The sequence below is a fragment of the Octopus sinensis genome, linkage group LG18, assembly GCF_006345805.1.
Source record: "Octopus sinensis linkage group LG18, ASM634580v1, whole genome shotgun sequence".
NCBI classification, from domain to species: domain Eukaryota; kingdom Metazoa; phylum Mollusca; class Cephalopoda; order Octopoda; family Octopodidae; genus Octopus; species Octopus sinensis.
The window spans coordinates 40,462,021-40,484,520 of record NC_043014.1 but is presented as its reverse complement, the minus strand read 5'-3'; the positions used below and the strand labels follow the sequence as shown (position 1 = coordinate 40,484,520).

At 38.9% G+C, this 22,500-nt stretch overlaps 1 protein-coding gene across 1 annotated transcript in view; it reads right to left on the bottom strand.

Annotated features, from left to right (window-relative positions):
* Positions 1-22,500, bottom strand: part of LOC115221252 (dynein heavy chain 5, axonemal-like) — a 275,949-nt gene that overhangs the window by 58,424 nt on the left and 195,025 nt on the right. The window contains exons 46-51 of the mRNA XM_036510602.1: positions 19,361-19,587; positions 16,938-17,056; positions 10,503-10,954; positions 8,677-8,892; positions 7,605-7,742; positions 1,090-1,217 (exon numbers count right to left, since the gene is read on the bottom strand). Coding sequence (XP_036366495.1) covers positions 1,090-1,217; positions 7,605-7,742; positions 8,677-8,892; positions 10,503-10,954; positions 16,938-17,056; positions 19,361-19,587 — 1,280 coding nt within the window. The remainder of the gene's footprint in view (positions 1-1,089; positions 1,218-7,604; positions 7,743-8,676; positions 8,893-10,502; positions 10,955-16,937; positions 17,057-19,360; positions 19,588-22,500) is intronic.

Genomic DNA, 22,500 nt, shown 5'->3' with positions numbered 1-22,500 from the left:
AATCTATATGACTGTTAGCTTGTAAATACTTGGTGTTCTCTGTGTGTGTACATGTGTGTGTGTGTATATGTGTGTGTGTGTGTGAGTGTGGGTGGGTGTGTATGCATGCATGCACAGGTGTGTGTGTGTGTGAGTGTGTATGCACATGTGCACAGGTATGTGTATGTGTGTGAGAGAGTGTGTATGCACACATGCTCAGGTGTGTGTGTGTATGTGCGTGTGTGTGGGTGGGTGTGTATGCACACATGCACAGGCATGTGTGTGTGTGAGTGTGTATGCACATGTGCACAGGTGTGCGTGTATGCACAGATGCATGCTCAGGTGTGTGTGTGTGTGAGTGTGTATGTGTGTGTGTGTATGCATGTGTGTGGGTGTATATGCATGCATGCACAGGCATGTGTGTGTGAGTGTGTATGCACATGTGCACAGGTGTGTGTGTGTGTGCACGTGTATGTGTGTGTGTGTGCACGTGTATGTGTGTGTGTGCACGTGTATGTGTGTGTGTGCACGTGTATGTGTGTGTGTGCACGTGTATGTGTGTGTGTGCACGTGTATGTGTGTGTGTGCACGTGTATGTGTGTGTGTGCACATGTATGTGTGTGTGTGCACGTGTATGTGTGTGTGGGTGTGCACACATGTAACATTATCATTAGATCAACTGCCCTGATTACTAACATTCAAGCCTTATTCACAGAGGCCTATTTGAGTTAGAAAGAGAAAAAAAAAATTTTAATTAGACTTGAAATCTAAGAAATGATTGTTTGCCAACGACTTCTTTTTGTGCAATAAATAATCTTATTTTAAAATAGTAGTTTCTTACAGGGAAATAAGCCAACAGTCATAAGGGGTTGATATATTTGTTTGAAAGGGTTTGGTGCTTATTTTATGAAAACCCAGATCTTAGTGGATAGCCTTGATGGCCCCAGATAATTTCCAATTGCTGGCTCTCAATATATGCATAGTTGGATGACAGAAAATATAATTAAATATCAATGAAAGTACATGTGTGTTTTTGTGTGATAAAGAAAGACAAAGAGAGAGAGAGAGAGAGTATGAAAATTAATGCTATTATTAATAAATATTTCAAACCTTCCAATTTGTTCATTGAATTCTTTACTCTGCTCTGTCCATCGTTCTTTTTCTCCGGCTAGACCAGAAATCAACTCGGAAGCAGCTGTCATTTTAGACTTACAAGAGTCGTAGTCATCAACTAAAGTCTGCAGAAAAATTAAAATGTTGAACATTTTAGAGAAAAGCAGTAAAGACTTTAACATAGATAAACTGCAGCTTCGTTATGAAAGACAACATAATATGGGATCTTTTCGGTTTGATCGGCAGTTTTTAACATAATTTCTAGGTAACTAAAAAATTTTAAACTTCGTATACTGGTAGAATGTGTTTATAAAACATCTTTTCCTCTTGGCTTTATTGAGAAAATTCTATAGTTTGTAAGATATTTGTTGTTTTTTTTCTTCAATTTCTGCAATTTCAACCAATCACTGATGTCCATTGAGGTAAAAAAAAAAACACTCTGTGCTGTCTGAATATGTCCCTCATTTAAGAAACAGATTGGGTTTATTTACATTTCTGAAGAAAAAAAGATACCCTTCCTCCCACCCCTAACCCTAACCAACCCTAACTCTAAAACAGATTGAAATGCAATAGATCAATACTAGGGTCATAATTATGGGTGACAATTTCATATGACACCACTAGAAAAAAACTGCCATTCAAACCGAAAAGATCCCATAATCTTAGAGTTAGCTCATCTGTTGTACACCAAGTTATCTACTCACCATTAGGAAGCCCACCTCTCTTCCTGTCAGGCTCAAAACTTTAAGCTACTATCATCAATATTGGCACAATGAAAGGATGTAGAAATGACTTAGCAGTGAGGGGTAAACGTGCGCTGTGTACAGGAGTAAATAGAGAGGATCTCTACCAGACTAATCATAAGCAAGGAACACAGGTGTAAATTCTTTTGGGTAGGCAGCATTAACGGGGTCGATGTAGAAGGCATATTTTTTGGTAGAGAAATGGGTAGATAGACAATCAAAGTAGTCGGAGTGCATGAGGGGTGATTAAACTTAATTAAGTTTAATTATTTTATTGCAATGGTGACATTTATCTCTGCACGCATACCTATTTCTTTACTACCCACAAGGGGCTAAACACAGAGAGGACAAACAAGGACAGACAAACGGATTAAGTCGATTATATCGATCCCAGTGCGTAACTGATATTTAATTTATCGACCCCGAAAGTATGAAAGGCAAAGTCGACCTCAGCAGAATTCGAACTCAGAACTTAACGGCAGACGAAATACCTATTTCTTTACTACCCACATGGGGCTAAACACAGAGAGGACAAACAAGGACAGACAAACGGATTAAGTCGATTACATCGACCCAGTGCATAACTGGTACTTAATTTATCGACCCCAAAAGGATGAAAGGCAAAGTCGACCTTGGGTGGAATTTGAACCCAGAACGTAGCAGCAGACGAAATACCTATTTATCTCTGACATTTATCTCTGCACGCATACCTATTTCTTTACTACCCACATGGGGCTAAACACAGAGAGGACAAACAAGGACAGACAAACGGATTAAGTCGATTACATTGACCCCAGTGCATAACTGGTACTTAATTTATCGACCCCGAAAGGATGAAAGGCAAAGTTGACTTCAGTGGAATTTGAACTCAGAACTTAACGGCAGACGAAATACGGCTACGCATTTCGCCCGGCGTGCTAACGGTTCTGCCAGCTCGCCGCCCTTTATCTCTGCATGCATACCACAATAAAAACTGGCAGATGTTTCTTTGAAGCCCTCTTATCGCAATAACGAATGCTAGGACTATGATGCTTTCTATGGAGAAACAATGCCAATAGTTTGAGGGATGGGAAGGTATCAAGGTTCCGGTAGTCTGCAAAACTAACTGCAGAAAACTAGCCAGCCATCTGATCACCAATAAATCACATGGCAGCACTACCTCCTAAAGATTACATACTAGGAGATAGAGGTAGGAGAGAAGTGAGAAAGGAAGAGAAAAACAAGGGAGAGAGGGGGGAAAAAGGGATAATGAGAGAGAAGATGGCGAAGATGGCTGGAGATTGGAGAGGTTTCACAAGATTGCAAAAGGAGAGTTGAGTGTGGTAGATGGAGGGAGGAATGTGTAATGAGTGTGTAGAGGGATGGAGGGTATTGGGGGGAGATTAGATTCAACAGGGACATATTATGTACAGGTAGGTATGTGAGGAGAGTGGGAGGGGATGCAGGGGTTGGTGTACATGAGTGGGGGTGGAGGGAGAAGGAAACTCAGTACTCAGTAAAGTCATTGGTATTAGGAAGGACATCCAGTCATAGGTGAACGTACGTGGCCTGGTGGTTGGACTTTTGCACTCATGATCACTAGATGGTGAGTTCGATTCCTAGGCAAGGCAGTGCATTGTGTTCTCAAGCAGAACACTGCATTTCACACTGCTCTAGTGCCCCCTTTCCATCAGGAGGGAATGTTGGCCAGCTTACCTAGACAGAGGGATGACATCATTCAAGGGCTAAAATGACGCAAAGTGTATTGTGACCGGTGATGTGTACCAACATGTGACAACCTAGTCCAGGCCTGGCCAACTCAAATTACACTGCAGGTCACTTTAATCACAGAGGGCTTTTTGAGGTCCACTTGTATACTGACAGAATTGAAATGAGAATTTTGCTTTCTCATGCTTTTATTACAATAATGAATGAATGATCATTGATTCATCATGAAATATTATCGTTGCAAAAACAGTACTCTTTTACTTGTTTCAGTCATTTGACTGCGGCCATGCTGGAGCACCACCTTTTGTCGAGCAAATCGACCCCAGGACTTATTCTTTGTAAGCCTAGTACTTATTCTATCAATCTCTTTTGCCAAACCGCTAAGTTACAGGGACGTAAACACACCAGCATTGGTTGTCAAGCGATATTGTAGGGAACAAATACAGACACACAAACACATACACACACACACGCACACACACACACATATATATATACATATACATATATACAACGGGCTTCTTTCAGTTTCCGTCTATCAAATCCACTCACAAGGCTTTGGTCGGCCTGAGGCTATAGTAGAAGACACTTGCCCAAGGTGCCATGCAGTGGGACTGAACCCGGAACCATGTGGTTCGTAAGCAAGCTACTTACCACACAGCCACTCCTACGCCTATTAGTATCTTTCTTTTTTACTTTCCATTACAATCACAAATTTTTGATAAAATTTTTTAAATGTTTTCTTTAAATAAATCCATTTCAAGAAAGTATCAAGCAGGCCACAAAATAAAAGTCTACGGGGCCCCAGGTTGGCCAGCCCTGGCCTTGTCAGTCACATGATCCAGTAATAGAAACCGAGCCAAAAATGAAATGCATGAATGAGATATGATCAGTGATATAAGAGAGTAGTAAATTCAGATAAGATCTGACTCAGGTTACTACAACCCACCCAACCAAATCTACCAACATAGAAAGTACCTGTAAACTGATGGGTGTGAGATGTTTTGGCACCTCAGCACTGCTTTTTTGGTATCACTGATTCGACACTGGCTTCCGAGACATCAGACATTTCAATATTTCACTCATGTTTTTCTCTTGTTATCTACCTCTCACTCTCTCTCCTTCTCTCACCCTTCCTCTCCTTTCCTCTCATTCCCCTTCTATCTTTCTCTGTGTTGATGTGAGTGAGCCTATTTCTCTATGTGTGTGTAGAGCAGGAAAGGGTTTATGACAACAGTGTTTGATTAATAAACTGTAGTGTCTCTTGCTCTTCACTCTCCTTTCTTTCTCTCTCTCCTCTTCCTTCCCTCCCTCTCTCTCTTCTCTCTCCCTCTCTCTTCTCTCTCCCTCTCTCTTCTTTTTCTCTCTCCTCTCACTCCCTCTCTCTCTCTTCTCTCTCTCATTACCTTTATGCGTATATTTCTGTGTACACACAGGCATGTGTGTGTGTGTATATATGTATGAGAGAAAGAGAGAGAGAGAGTGTGTGTGTGTGTGTGTGTGTGTTCGTGTGTGTGTGCTTGTGTGTTTGCCCCAAGTGCCATAAAGTACCATTGCCAAAACAGGCTGAATGTCCAGTCCAGCTATGCCAAACCATCAGCATCCAACCATCTCATTCCAGAAATAATAACAATGATGATGATGATGATGATGATGAAGACGAAGACGATGACGATGATGATGATTGTCATGTAGAGCGAATATAGATTAAAGATACCGAAACCAGTATGAGATGTAGACCGACAAAGAGATACCGGTGTTGAACAACACTGAAAACTGGTGGTGACACTGATGATGACAGTAGGTGATAGGTTTGGTGCGGTGATAACTAATACTAATATTGTGGTGGAAAGCTAGATGACAGAATGGTGAAGGCGGCAAGCTGGCAGAAACGTTAGCACGCCAGGCAAAATGCTTAGTGGTATTTCATCTGTCACCTTGCCACCTTTAACCCTTTCGTTACCAACCCGGTTGAAACCAGCTCTGGCTCTGAGTACAAATGTCTTATTTTTATAAGTTTTGAATTAAAATCTTCCACCAAACCTGAGTCAGAATTTATGTTCCTAACACTAGCTTAATGGTAACTAAGTTATTTTACTAAATTCTTTGTTATATTCGAAGTAATTGAAAGAAATACGGAGCATCTCAAAATAAATACGGTAATGAAAGGGTTAAAGTATCAAGTAAGTGTGTTGGCACAGCAACAGTAGATTTTGAAGGGAGGGGAAGCTGATTACATTGACTTGACCTGTACTTATTTTATCGACCCCAAAACGATGAAAGGTAAATATGACCTCAACAGAATTTGAGTTCAGAATGTAAAGACAGACAAAATGTGGAATTTGAACTCAGAACGTAAAGACAGATGAAATACCTATTTCTTTACTACCCACAAGGGGCTAAACATAGAGGGGACAAACAAGGACGGACAAGGGGATTAAGTCGATTATATTGACCCCAGTGCGTAACTGGTACTTATTTAAATCGACCTCGAAAGGATGAAAGGCGAAGTCGACCTCGGCTAGCAGCATTTTGTCTGGCAAGCTAACGGTTCTACCAGCTCACTTTATTTATTTATGTGCCCTTTTCAAGCCTAGCCAGGCTCATGGGCCCGGTTTCCCAGGTTCTGTGGCGTATGTGTTCCCTCCAGCTGGACGGGACGCCAATCCATTGCAGCGTTACTCAAGAAACAGAAAGAGAGAGTGAGAGAAAGTTGTGGCGAAAGAGTACAACAGGGGTCGCTGCCACCCACTGCCAGAACCTCGGGGAGCTTTAGATGTTTTCGCTCAATAAACACACATAATGCCTGGTCTGGGAATCGAAACCGCGATCCTCCGTACGCAAGCCTGCTGCCCTAACCACTGGGCCATTGCGCCTCCACACAGCTACCAGCTCACTGCCTTTGTGTTAACAAATACTAAATGTCAGCACTTTGCAACTGACATAAAGATCCCCTTCGGTCATGAATGACCATGGGATTGCACCTAGAAAGTTACCCTCCTAGACACAAGTCCGGGCAAGGTTGTTTATGGAAGACCAGCAGTCGCCCATGCATACCAGCCTCCCCTCTCCACGCCACCAGTGTTATCCAAGGGAAAGACAAAGGTCGATACAGCTTGGCACCTGTGACGTCGCAACTCATTTCTACAGCTGAGTGAACTGGAGCAACGTGAAATAAAGTGCCTTGCTTGAGAACACAACACACAGCCCGGTCCGGGATTCGAGCTCACAACCTCACGATCGTAAGCTCGACGCTCTAACCACTGAGCCAAGTAAGTTTGTTATGAGGGAAAAGAGTGATCTGATAATTCAGGCCAAGACTTTCATCATCTGGGTAAGTATCATTGCTATCATCATCATCATCCAAGGTGGCGAGCTAGCAGAAACATTAGCACGCCGGGCGAAATACCTAGTGGTATTTTGTCTGCAGTTACGTTCTGAGTTCAAATTCCACCAAGGTTGACTTTGCCTTTCACCCTTTCGAGGTCGATTAAATAAGTACCAGTTAAGCACTGGGGTAGATGTAATCGACTTAATCCCCTTGTCTGTCCTTGTTTGTCCCCTCTATGTTTAGCCCCTTGTGGGTAGTAAAGAAATAGATATTTCGTCTGTCTTTACGTTCTGAGTTCAAATTCTGCCGAGGTCGACTTTGCCTTTCATCCTTTCGAGGTCGATTAAATAAGTACCAGTTAATCACTGGGGTCGATATAATCGACTTAATCCCCTTGTCTGTCCTTGTTTGTCCCCCCTATGTTTAGCCCCCTGTGGGCAATAAAGGAATAATCATCATTTAACATCCAACTTCCATGCTGGCATGGGTTGAATGGTTTGACAAGGTCCAATGAGCAACAGAACTGCATCCAGTCCCTATGTTAGCTTTGGCATGGTTTACTATGGCTGGCTGGATGCCCTTACTAATGCCAACCCCTTTACAATCTGCACTGGAAGATTTTTTCACAACACCAGCACTAGAGAGGTTGCCAAGTAACTTTCAAGATAAAATAAAGAAAGGAAAAAGAAAAGAATAAAAAAAATTAATTAATGTAATTAAGGACTCCTCACTTGTTTCTCAACCATAGCTCGGTCATAGTCAATTTTGACTGCATTAAGTTTAGCAACTTGGACGCTCAGTTGGTCTTCTGCTTTCATGAGGTCAGCATTGGCCGATTGAAGTTTGGCCTCTTGCACTGCCAGATTGTCCTGTAATGGAGATCAAACAATTAAGAAGAAGAGATGAATGAGATTGATTAGTCATTACATTATGTATAACTTGTTATAGCTTGTTATAGTTATAAAAATGAACTTACTCTTTGACATTGAATTGTATCTGTGTGACAAAGAATGCTTACACATACACACATTAAGCATGATCAAATGAATGGACCCTAATGAAGCTGCACCAAAATTATTGCAAGGTTACATTTGCAACAGTGAGTATTCACTGCAGTGGAAACATGCGTAGGTCATTATAATATGCTGTATATAACTATAAGATAAATTTTGTGGATGTACAAATCTCCATACCCTTTATTACTATACTAGCAGTATCGCCCGGCGTTGCTCAGGTTTGTAAGGGAAATAACTATAAAGCATTTTTAGAGAGTTATAGCCAAAAAATAGCAAAAAAATGGAAAAAAATGATGGTAAATTTTTTTTGAGAGTTAAAAAAGGTGGAGTTGCGTCCCCTAGACAGTTTGTGGTTTGTGTTTCTGATTCTCGACCCCATGTCGACTTAATCGATTTTTTTCAGAACTGGGGGAACTTTTCAAAATTTTCGCTGCGTTAGTTTTGAATTATGACATTGGGCTATGTGTGTGTCAAGTTTCATCAGAATCGGTTGAAAGCCGTGGTCAGGGTGAGGGTACAAGCAAACAGACACACAGAAACACACACAGACAAACTGCCGTTTATATAGAGAGAGATATATATAATTTATATATACACATACATATTTATATGTACACACAAGCGCACAAGCATACAAATGTATGTACATATTTATATTGCGTACATACATGTTTCAGTTCTTAATCAAAACTCATCAGTGCTAATGGAGTAAAGATTGTATATCTTATTGTATATCAGTGTCAAAATACATATGTACAGAAAAATGAAGAAGATAAGAAAAACTAACCTTAAGAGGTAGGACTTCCTTGTTAATTTCAAAGAAATAAGCCATAGCTTTCGTCCAAGATAGTAATCCAGCAACATTTCCACATACCTTTTTCGCCACTTCTAAATTATAATCTTCCATTTTTAAATATGGTTGTAATAGTTCAACCATTTCGTCATTTATGGAATCTTTGGGAAAAGACATTAGACTTTGCAGCATACCAGCACCGCTCATCATCTTAACACAAAAGAAAGAGTAAAAATTGAAGAAATTATCAGAAACATTTAAACAACAAATAGATAATCTTGCACACTGCTAACACAGGAAAACACAGTATTGGCTTATAAAAAATGTTTTAAGTGTTTTATAGTATACTATGATTGCATAACAAAATATTATCTTCCTACAAGTCATTTAGATAATCATCTGTGATTATTAAACTTTTACCTTTACAAATGCCAAATGGCTAGGGTGATGCACTTGCAGTCACATCATCATGGTGTCAATTCCCAGAACTGGATGGGGCATAGTGTTCTTGAGCAAAGCAAAATACTTCGGTCAATGTTACTCCAGTCCACTCAGCTGTAAATGAGTAAGCCTGCGATGGACTAGTGTCCTATCCAGGGGAATGTTGTGATCTCAAACATTTATGGGACATGGAAACAGGGTAACCGTCCCCACAAGTCCTTCAACTTGAGACAGAAATGCTCAGAGTTTAATGACACTGATGATTTGCAAGTTCAGACTGAACATTAGAAATAATAATAATAATAATAATAATAATAATAATAATAATCCTTTCTTCTATAGGCACAAGGCCTGAAATTGGGGAGGGAGTAGTTGATTACATTGACCTCAGTACTTAACCGGTACTTATTTTATTGACCTTGAAAGGATGGAAGGCAAAGTCAACCTTGGCAGAATTTGAACTTGGAATGTATAGATGAATGAAATGCTGCTAAGCATTTTGCATGGCATGCTAACAATTCTGCCAGCTTGCCACCTTAATAATAATAATGATAATAATAATAATAATAATAATAATAATAATAATAATAATAATAATAATAATAATAATAATAATAATAATCCTTTCTAATATAAGCACAAAGCTTGAAATTTGTAGGGAGAGAGTAAGTTAATCACATCGACCTCAGTGTGTAACTGGTACTTAATTTATCGACCTTGAAAGGATGAAAGGTAAAGTCAACCTCAGTGGAATTTTAACTCAGAACCAAATACTGCTAAACATTTTGCCTGCTGCAGTGACAATACTTATTTCTTTATTGACCGCAAGGGGCTAAACATAGAGGGGACAATCAAGGACAGACAAAGGTATTAAGTCGATTACATTGACCCCAGTGTGTAACTGATACTTAATTTATCGACCCCAAAAGGATGAAAGGCAAAGTCGACCTCAGTGGAATTTGAACTCACTAGTAAAAAGAATTAATAAAGCATTAACCTTTTTGTTACTGTATTTATTTTGAGATGCTCTCTGTTTCTTTCAATTACTTTAAATATAACAAAGAATTTAGTAAAATAACTTGGTTATCATTCAATTAGTGTAAGGAACATAAATTGTGACTAAGGTTTGGTGGAAGATTTTAATTCAAAACTTATGTAAACAAAACATTTGTACTCAGAGCCAGAGCCGATTTCAGCCGGGTTAGTAACAAAAGGGTTAAACAAATGATCAACAGCACATTACAAATAGGGGTTTACAACCATTTACAGGGCAACAGTACAACTATGCTGTAAAAAAAATAAATCAATAAAAAAGTATATTTTCATGAAAGCAAAAAGATTTAGCAAAATATATGAAAGCAAAATGAAAATAACAGTACTTTTAATGTTTCTCCCCATGACGGTTTCAAGAACCCTGGTTTTTCTGAATCAGTCACAACCAGGTCTAGTTTCTTGCGGAAGAGTATCAGCACACAATCCATAATCCGCATAATCAGATGTGGTGGGCGGCCAAGTTTTCTGACAGTAGCAATATCAGCTGGATGTATCGTATTTAAAGCTGCCTCTGCCTCTTCCAGGGCTGGACGAGCAGCTTCTAGTTTTTCCATGGCTATGTTTTTATCAGTAGCAATGCTATCTACTATTTGTTGAGCAATGTCTTTAACTTTCTGCACCTTGTTTTTACTTTGTTCGGTGGCTTTTGCTTTCTCAGTAACTTCTTTTAACACCATTTCAGCTTTCTCGGTAGCCACAGTAAGCTCCTTCTCTTTCACCACCAGCTGTTTCTTGAGGTCAACAACTGTGAGAGAGGCTTCTATTAACTTCTCCAAACCTATAACAAATCATTTTGAAAACTTAATTACAATAATTCTCATACAGAAAAATCCAAATTAATACATTTTTTAAAACTGAAAAGGTGAAAGGAAAAAAAAATGCAGATTTTATTAGCACTATTATATTTACAAACACACACTCACAGACATGGACATACATACACATATGTATGAGCATACATGTATACATATGTGTGTGTGTGTGTATCTATGTGTATAATATATATAGAGGATGTAACTACATGTGTTGGTGATTTCTTTTCCTTCTTTGGACTTTTCCCTTTCTCCTTTCCAATGAAGAGCTATGCTCAAAATGTCAAACTCTCTCTTTTCACCAAGCGAGAAGCTAATACATTTATTGTGCACATCCTCACGTTCATTTCTTGCTTTCATCTTGTTATTCATTTATTTGAATTGACTGAATCTGTATATGTGTATGCATATATATTTATGTGTGTGTGTGTGTGTGTGTGTGTGTGTGTGAGTGTGTGTGTGTGGTGGCGCAATGGCCCAGTGGTTAGGGCAGCAGACTCACAGTCGGAGGATCGCAGTTTTGATTCCTAGACCAGGTGTTGTGTGTCTTTGTTGAGCGAAAACACCTAAAGCTCCACGAGGTTCTGGCAAGGATGGGGGGGGGCGACCCCTGTTGTATTCTTTCACCCCAACTTTCTCTCACTCTTTCTTCAGCGCTAGGCTTGAAAAGGGAGCATAAATAATATATATATATATATGTATAACAGAGTAAGCACATAAATGTGAAACAAGGTGGAAAAAATAGTACTCGAATACCAAAGGCAGAGTAAAATGCTTTATTAATAAAGCTGCAAAACATCACAAAATCTGTTACTCAGAGTTTCACGTTCCTGTTTGTTTGACGAATAGGAATGTGAAACTCTGAATAAGTTTTTGTGATTTCTTCGTAGCTTTACATACATATATATATATATATTATATATATATATCATCATCATCATCATCATCATTTAGCGTCCGTTCTCCATGCTAGCATGGGTTGGACGGTTCAACTGGGGTCTGTGAAGCTGGAAGGCTTCATCAGGCCCAGTCAGATCTGGCAGTGTTTCTACGGCTGGATGCCCTTCCTAACGCCAACCACTCCGTGAGTGTATATATATATAGATGAGTGGTTGCGCAACCTATTTTTAAAGCTTCTATCTCTCATCTTGTACTTTTTTCTATTCAATTTGTTAAGAATATTGTCATATCCATGGCCCTATTTTCCCTGCTAGTCCACTCTTTTTACAGGCAAAGCTTCTTACAAACAGAAAACGTATTTTTTAGTAAACTATAGTCAAGAAGTAAATTTCATAATTAGCAAAATGTCAATGATATAAAAATGCTAATGAACTCAAAATGTGTGAAGAAAATGTTGATGTTAAGTTCTTTGCTACATTCAGGCATGATGCTCACGGGAACAGGGATAGAAATTTGAGAACAATAACAGTACAAAATTATGTAAATAGTTTAAAAATCAATAAAACTAAAAAACAATACATATGAATTTTTGATAACTTTTTAATAGATTTTGAATTTTGTTTTGTTCTGTTGATATTCATCATCATCATTTAACGTCCATTTTCCATGCTAGCATGGGTTGGACGGTTTTGACTGAGGGCTGGCAACCAGATGGCTGCACCAGTCTCCAGTCTTGATCTGGCAGAGTTTCTACAGCTGGATGCCCTTCCTAACACCAACCACTCCGAGAGTGTAGTGGGTGCTTTTTACGTGCCATCTGCACGGGGGCCAGTCAGGCGGTACTGGTAATGACCTCGCTCGAATCTTTTTACACGTGCCACCAACACAGGTGCCAGTGAAGCGACGTTGGTAACGATCACGCTTGAATGGTGCCCTTTTACGTGCCACGGGTACGGAGCCAGTTGGCTGCTCTGGCAATGATCACAACGATCCCGCTCAGATGGTGTTCTTGGCACCCTACGAGTACAGGCATAAGTGTCAGTAAGGCGACACTGGTAACGATCATATTCGAATAGCCGCTCTGTCAACGATCATTCAAATGCAAACAGTCATTTTATAAATTATTTAAGTAAAAAATAAGAAATGTTTTTCATCTAATAAATTTGACAATTATAAATTTTCAGTGTCTAATTCAATTAATTTATTGAATTATTATTTATTTGATTAATTTTTCTAACATAATTCAGAGTCCTAAATTTGGTGCTAAGAAATAGTGTTTATTATTTTAATTATTAATTATTTGTATTGATTAATTTTTACAATTTAGTATGAAAATAAACAGAGAAAACTATGCTTGACTTCACAAGTAAAAAATAAATTCTATGTTGAAAATGACACGTGTACTTTACCATTTAATGAACTTAAAATAACATGTTTATGCATTAAATTTATAAATAATCTTGACATTTTTATTAAATTTGAAGGAAAATTATATCTTTTGTATGGAAACTGCACATTGTAACTCATATTTTTTGCACCTGAGAAGCTGTTTGTTTTGCATCCAAAATCTAATCTCTATGAGTCACTGCTTTAGCTTCCACAATGCTACCCCACAAAATATATATATCTAAGTGGAACCAAACGAAAATTGGAACTGAACTGAATTCAACCAAAATTTGGAACTAGTGCATGTCTCTGCACTTTTTAATTAAATTTAACAAAGCTTTCAAAGTTACAAAATTTAATTTCAGATATTGCAAAACTTTATAAAGCTGCCTCTTATTATTATGATGTTTGAGAGCAAAGTTGATATTCTATAAGATCAGTTTCTCGCCTAAGCAGGGGCAACTGTTTCACATTTAGAAAATGGAATATAATATGGTTTAATCCACTCTTTAGTTCAAATGTAAGATTACATATTATCATTGTAGCTGTAGCAGTAGAGACTATCTCTTACAACATGTGGGCTGAGTTGAAACAACCACTAATTACCACACAACAGTATCATCTACAAAGAAAGTATGTAAAGGATTGCTTTTGTGTGATATACACTCTGAATACAGCTCCTGTACTTTCCATATTGCTATCTGAGAATAAATACCAACTTTAAAATAATCCTCCTTATCACCAATGCTTACTCAAGGTGATCCTGCAAGAAGCACTTCCAAGATTAAGCAAGCACCTGTACAGCTCATTTAGCTTTCTATGACTCACTGTACCTTTACACAATAAACTTCCTCCAATGGTGAATATTTCTCTATCCCTCTAACCTAACAAAGCAAACACTTTAAAAGTTATATAATCTAATACTATAGAAATGTGTATCACAGAGCTGGTATTTCAGTCAAGCTTGTTGATATTTTTAAAGTTTTATAGACTAATACAACCTTTCAAAGCAGACTATTCTTATGTGCTGTCTATTTATCTGTCTCCACTATTTAAGAACACTTATGTGTATGTGATTGTTTGTGTGTGAGAGAAAGGAGAGAGGAGCTCATTAAACAGTGATATACTGGTTTAAGTAGAAGATGTATTGTAATTGGCTTTCGTTTAAACACGTATGTTAATTGAAAATTGTTCATCCATGCAAAGCAGTGATTGAATCAATTGCATGGCATTTCAGGATTAGGATGAGGTAGAAGTTGTGGCCATCATATCTTCAGAGAATGTTAGTAAAATGAAACAAAAAGTAGGTCATTATGTCAACAATTGTGATGTAAAAAAATACCAACAACACACATTTGAGCAACAGTCAAAAGTAGGTTACCATGAGGTAACTCATGCTCTAGCATGAAACAAAATGATATACTAGCACAAAACTAAGTGATATACTTCATTTCATACAATGGGGACAAATGAGAACATTGAATAATCGAAAGTATCGGTTGATAGGCAAAGAGTACACTGAACTATTATTGTGGAAAAATTGTGTAGGTGGCTGAAGAGACAAGAATTGAGTGACTTGCACAGAAACAAAAAAAAAAAAAACGAAACATTGTTTGCAGACATTATTTACTTTTGACGGATATTTGTCCTCATCTTGTTTGTTGTTAACACAATATTTCGGCTGATATACCCTCCAGCCTTCATCAGGTGTCTAGGGGAAATTTCGAACCTAGGTTCTCATTCCTAAGGTATTTTTCGATGTTACTACTATATATATATGTATATATATGTATGTGTGTGCATATGTTTGTGTGTCTGTGTTGTCTCCATCAAACATCACTTGACAACAGATGCTGATGGTTTATGTCCCCATAACTTAGCGGTTTGGCAAAGAGACCAATGGAATAAATACTAGGCTTACAAAGAATAAGTCCTGGGGTCGATTTGCTCGACTAAAGTGGTGCTCCAGCATGGCTGCAGTCAAAAGACTGAAACAAGTAAAAGAGTTCCTTCACTGTTACATTCTACTTCTATTCAGAAGGCATTAATTAACCCAAGGTTGTTGTTGTCATCATCATCATCATCATTATTATTATTATTATTATTATTATTATTATTATTATTCAGGTCACTGCCTGGAATCAAACATGGACATATGGCATAGTGGTTAAGAGCGCGGGCTACTAACATTACATGGTAGTCGTAAACAAGGTCACTGTCATACAAGTGGTATTGTTTCCAGTTTTCCCTCACACATTTCCAGTCTTTGGTCAAAACATAGCCAGCTATGGGTAAATATTACTTTGCTAAGGGTTGACAATAGGAAGGGTGTTTGGCTGTAGAAAATCTGTCTCCATGGACACCATCTAATCCATGCAAGCATAAGCAGACACTTGATCAATGATATATTTACCCAGCACTGGATTAACCATTAAGCAAAATAAGCATGTACTTAGAGCACAAGAGGGGGGGGGGACACCAGAAATAGTAAATGGCTTACAGCACAAAATAAATCACTTTAAACTTACAAAATTTTTATTCAAAGTGGTTTACATGATCAAAAATATAATTTCGAAAAGTTCATGGTGTCAAAGTAAGGATCTGACCAAAGACTTTGCAATTAAAAGAAATAGAAGAAAACTTTTCAAATATAAGTAGTGGAAGTACACACAAATAAAAATTATTTTCCATCTTATTGTTAGGCTTCCATGCCAGTGGCACATAAAAGGCACCATTCGAGTATGATCGTTTCCAGTGTCACCTTACTGGCAATTGTGCCCGTGCTAGTAGGGTGCTAAGAGCACCATCCAAGCGTGGTCGTTGCCAGAGCGGCAAACTGGCACGTAAAAGGCACCATTCGAGCATGATCGTTACCAGCGTTGCCTTACTGGCACCTGTGCCGTGGCATGTGTAAAAAGATTCGAGCAAGATCGTTGCCAGTACCGCCTGATTGGCCTCCGTGCCGGTGACACGTAAAAAGCACCCACTACACTCTCGGAGTGGTTGGTGTTAGGAAAGGCATCCAGCTGTAGAAACTCTGCCAGATCAAGATCGGAGCCTGGTGCAGCTATCTGGTTCGCCAGCCCCCAGTCAAAATCGTCCAACCCATGCTAGCATGGAAAGCGGACGTTAAACGATGATGATGATTTAATGGTTTATTATTGTTTATATTTTGAATTACATATCTCTCTTTTACTCTTTTACTTGTTTCAGTCATTTGACTGCGGCCATGCTGGAGCACCGCCTTTAATCGAGCAACTCGACCCCGGGACTTATTCTTTTGTAAGCCCAGTACTTATTCTATCGGTCTCTTTTGCCGAACCGCTAAGTAACAGGGACATAAACACACCAGCATCGGTTGTCAAGCGATGTTGGGGGAACAAACACAGACACACAAACACACACACGCATATATATATATATACATATATATGACGGGCTTCTTTCAGTTTCCGTCTAGCAAATCCACTCACAAGGCTTTGGTCGGCCCAAGGTTATAGTAGAAGACACTTGCCCAAGGTGCCGCGCAGTGGGACTGAACCTGGAACCATGTGGTTGGTAAACAAGCTACTTACCACACAGCCACTCCTTATATATGGGGGACACCAACATTTTTTAAGGGTTCAGGTTTTCTAGGGGTCTTAGTCTGGCCCCTGTACTTACCTGTATTCATCCTCTCAACCATTTCACCAAGTTCTTTTCTCTTTTCTGTATAAATAGTCTTGTATCCATTTATGAACGACAAGTAAGATTTTGGTGTTACATGTGTTGATCTTCGGTACCTGTTAAGTAGATTTGAAAAATGCTTATTATGATATTGTTTTATTATTTTACTTTTTACTGGTTTTAACTTGTTGAGTTGTGGCCATGCTGGGGTACCACCCTCGAAGGTTTTGGTCATTCACCTTCACCCCCAATACTTATTTCAGTCCTATTTATTTTTTTAATTCTCTGCTTACCAAATTGCTAAGTTATGTATTTCACATATCAGATTACACCAATAAGCAAAATTCACACACACACACACACATCCGTCTGTCCGTCCAAATTGCTAAGTTATGTGTTTCACATATCAGATTACACCAATAAGCATAAACAGACACACACACACACACACACACACACACACACACACACACACGTCCGTCCGTCCATCCATCCATCCATCATAGGACGGACTCCAGACTGCTACTCCAGACTGATGATGAGAAAAGACTGAGAAACTAGTCTCTGGGTGCAGGCTTAGCTGGGTGGAAGTGCTTGTCTCCCCCTTGTAAACATAAGGACACAGGAAATGTGTCAAGGCTGACAGGAAGCGTTAATGCTTCCTATGGCTAAATAGCAGTGGTGTGATTTCCTTCATGGGACTGTCACATTAAGTTGACAGTATACAACTACTCTATTGTACCACTACTGCTTATATCTCTCTGAGATATGTAGAAATGTAATATTTCTATTTATATATATATACATATTTAATGATTTACAAAATAAAAGTTACATTGTACTCATAACACTATAGAAATCACAAGATTAAAACTTGTGTTAGCTGTTTATATAAATTTTGTGTTATGCTTAGAAGAAATGCTAATTACCAACTTTTTTCAATTGAAGTCAAATAGAACAAACCACTCCAAATCCTTGTTAGTATATCTGGGTAAACAGACTAAAAACTGGATACTTTGTATGTTATAGAGCTGTATAATGTATATTAATGAAATGAAACCCAGTAATACTTTCGAAACATTTAATATATATTCATTTCAGATCATTGCACAATAGGTAAAAAGAAAATCATCACTTATGCAAGATCCTTAGGTAAAACATTTCAAAATATTTTAAAATATCTTAACCCTTTCGTTACTGTATTTATTTTGAGATGCTCTGTGTTTCTTTCAATTACTTTAAATATAACAAAGAATTTAGTAAAATCACTTAGTTATCACTAAGCTAATGTTAGGAACATAAATTGAGACTAAGGTTTGGTGGAAGATTTTAATTCAGAACTTATGAAAACAAGACATTTGTACTATAGAGCCAGAGCCGGTTTCAGCCAGGTTGGTAACGAAAGGGTTAACTGAAGAAGATCTTGTGTATTAGATGAATTCCTTTTATATATTATGCAATGATCTGACATTTACACTTTAGTTTACACCAGGTCCACCTTAAAGGGTTTCTATGTACCAAGCAGGGCCATCTCCCTGAAGGGATTTGTGATTTGTCTGTTTTCCTATCTGCTAAGACTTTGGTCTTTGCTAAATCAAGTTAATTTAGTAAAGACACACACACACGTGTGTGTGTGTATGGAGGGCTACTAATAAATTCAGGGTTCTAAGGGTATCACAAATGGCCTGGTTGGAGGCTCGACTTTCCAAGGTCTTTTACAGAGCTTAGAAAAACTGAAGGGCTGCTGCAATAAATGTGTGAATCTGAGAGGGGAATAAAATCACAATTAACTGATCCTGTATTTTATTTTACCCAAAGCCAGGACTTTTCACCACTGTTATGTATATACATACATACATATATACATACATATCTATATATCATTCACCTATGGCAGTGGCTGAATATATTCTTAAGGGATCAACTTGAACATTCTATGGACATTCAAAACATTATTACTTGGTTTGACTCCATTGTATGTGTGTGTGTGTGTGTGTGCATGTGTGTGTGTGTGTGTGTGTGTGTGTGTGTATAATACATTCTTAGCAAATAAAAGCTGTAAAATTTAAATAAATATCTTGTATAAAAATACATGTAGTTACCTATGGAAATATTCAGAACAGCATTCAGACACACCATTCTGAAAGGAACCCATTGCATATACGAGCCAGGACTTTTCACCACTGTTATGTATATACACACGTATATACATATATACATACATACCTATATCATTCACCTATGGCAGTGGGTGAATATATTCTCAAGGGGTCAACTTGAACACTCTATGGACATTCAAAACATTATTACTTGGTTTGACTTCATTGTGTGTGTGTGTAATACATCTTTAGCAAATAAAAGCTGTAAAATTTAAATCTTGTATAAAAATTTAAATCTTGTATAAAAACACATGTAGTTACCTATGGAAATATTCAGTACAGCATTCAGACACACCATGCTGAAAGGAACCCATTGCATATACGAGCTCTCTCTTTACTTCATCTGTACATGCAATTTCGAAATTAGAAATGAAGTGATTAGCAACAGCCACAAGTGCATCCTTTGGCCAGCGTTGAAACCAATCAATTGTACAACCAGAGATGAGACCCGGAAATTTCAAGGAACGAAGACGAAACTGTTCATCGACCTAAATTAAATGTAAAAGTAAAAAGAAAACGTGTAAGGGGTTTATTATCGAACAGCTTGCATTGCTCATCATTGTTTTAAGGTCCACTTTTCCATGCTTGCATGGGTCAAAAAGAGTTTACCGAAGCAGAGTTTTTTTTATAGAGGAATGCCCTTCCTGTCACCAACCCTTGCCAATTTCTTTACTACCACAAGGGGCTAAACACAGAGGGGACGAACAAGGACAGACAAACGGATTAAGTCGATTACATCGACCCCAGTGCATAACTGGTACTTAATTTATCGACTTCAAAAGGATGAAAGGCAAAGTCGACCTCGGGTGGAATTTGAACTCAGAACGTAGCAGCAGACGAAATACCTATTTCTTTACTACCCACAAGGGGCTAAACACAGAGGGGACAAACAAGGACAGACAAACGGATTAAGTCGATTACATCGACCCCAGTGCATAACTGGTACTTAAAAGAGTTTACTGAAGCAGATTTTTTTATAGAGGAATGCCCTTCCTGTCACCAACCCTTACCAATTTCTTTACTACCCACAAGGGGTTAAACACAGAGAGGACAAACAAGGACAGACAAACGGATTAAGTCGATTACATCGACCCCAGTGCATAACTGGTACTTAATTTATCGACCCCGAAAGGATGAAAGGCAAAGTCGACCTCGGGTGGAATTTGAACCCAGAACGTAGCAGCAGACGAAATACTGCTAAGCATTTCGCCCAGCATGCTAACATTTCTGCCAGTACGCCACCAACCAGCCCTTAACTAGGGTTTGAGAAAGAGAGGAGGTGATTGAAGTACCAGCCACATTATTGCTACTTATTTTATCGCAGTTTCGATTCCCAAACCGGGCGTTGTGAGTGTTTATTGAGCGAAAACACCTAAAGCTCCACGAGGCTCCGGCAGGGATGGTGGTGATCCCTGCTGTACTCTTTCAGCACAACTTTCTCTCACTCTTACTTCCTGTTTCTGTTGTACCTGTATTTCAAAGGGCCGGCCTTGTCACTCTCTGTGTCACGCTGAATATCCCCGAGAACTACGTTAGGGGACTGTGGAGTGCTCAGCCACTTACACATTAATTTCACGAGCAGGCTGTTCCGTTGATCGGATCAACCAACGGAGTGCTTTCACTTATTTTATCAACTCAGGAAACTAAGACAATCTTGAAGAATATAAAGAAGGATAACTAAATACCAAAAAGAGTTTTTTTTTTAACTGTGTGGCTAAGAAGTGTGTTTTCCAACCACATGTTGCTGGGTTCAATCCCACTGTATGGGATCTCGGGCAAGTGTCTTCTACTATATAGCCCTGAGCGAGCAAAAGACTTGAGGTTGAATTTGGCAGATGGAAACTGAAAGTAACTCTGTGTGTGCGTGTGTGTGTGTGTGTGAGTATGTGTGTGTGTGTGTGTGTGTCTGTGTCTATGTGTGTGTGTCTGTGTGTGTGCGTCTGTGTGTTTGTGAGTGTGCGTGTGTGTCTGTCTGTGTGTGTGTGTCTGTGTGTTTGTATGAGTGTGTGTGTCTGTCTGTGTGTGTGTCTGTGTTTGTGAGTGTGTGTCTGTGTCTGTGTGTGCGTGTATGTGTGAGTGTGTGTGTATTTGTGTGTGTGTGAGTGTGTATGTGTGTGTGAGTGTGTGTGTCTGTATGTGTTTGTGTGTGTGTGTGTCTGTGTGTGTGTGTGTCTGTGTGTTTGTATGAGTGTGTGTGTCTGTCTGTGTGTATGTCTGTGTTTGTGAGTGCGTGTGTCTGTGTCTATGTGTGTGTGTCTGTGTGTGTGTGAGTCTGTGTGAGTGTGTGTGAGTGTGTGTGTCTGTATGTGCTTGTGTGTGTGTGTGAGAGTGTGTGTGTGTCTGTGTGAGTGTGTATCTGTGTGTGTGTGTGTCTGTGTGAGTGTGTATCTGTGTGTGTGTGTGTGCATGTTATTTGCTTTGACATTGCATGTCAGCTGTGAACAAGTTTCACTGTCATGCAAAGTGGTATCCTTCATTTTGGACGATTCTGCCACGGAGGCATGCTTGACCATTTGGGAAATGTTACTTTACTTGGAAGCAGGTGAGGGTTGGTGCCCGGAAAGTTATATATGGCTGTAGAAAATCTACCTCAACAAATTTCATCCAATCCATGCAACCATGGAAAAGTGCAAGTTACAATATTGACGATGATGATGATTTCCAACTGATTTTGACAGCTTCCTGTTCAGTAAAATAACCATTACTCTTTTACTTGTTTCAGTCATTTGACTGTGGCCATGCTGGAGCACCGCCTTTAGTCGAGCAAATCGACCCCAGGACTTATTCTTTGTAAGCCGGGTACTTATTCTATCAGACTCTTTTGCCGAACCGCTAAGTTACGGTGACGTAAGCACACAAGCATCGGTCGTCAAGCGATGTTGGGGGGGACAAACACAGACACACAAACATATACACACACACATACATATATATACATATATACGATGGGCTTCTTTCAGTTTCCATCTACCAAATCCATTCACAAGGCTTTGGTCGGCCCGAGGCTATAGTAGAAGACACTCGCCCAAGGTGCCGCACAGTGGGACTGAACCCGGAACCATGTGGTTGGTAGGCAAGCTACCTACCACACAGCCACTCCTGCACCATTGGTTATATGAATAATTGATTATGCATGCCTAACATTGCATTTTTTAATCTAGCACAGAAAATATTTAGGAAAAATTCTGTTAAATGATTTCTCATTGTATAAAATGAATGCTTCGTTTATTTTTAGTTTTGCAAAATTCTCTCGTGTATACATTCATGTTTTGATTCAAATTTCATTGACTTGATATATGTGAATGTAAGATCAACTTTCACCTTGGGTAGATCAAAATAACATTATTGTTTACAATGGAAATCTACCACAGCTTTAATATTAATTTCATTAAAAACCACAA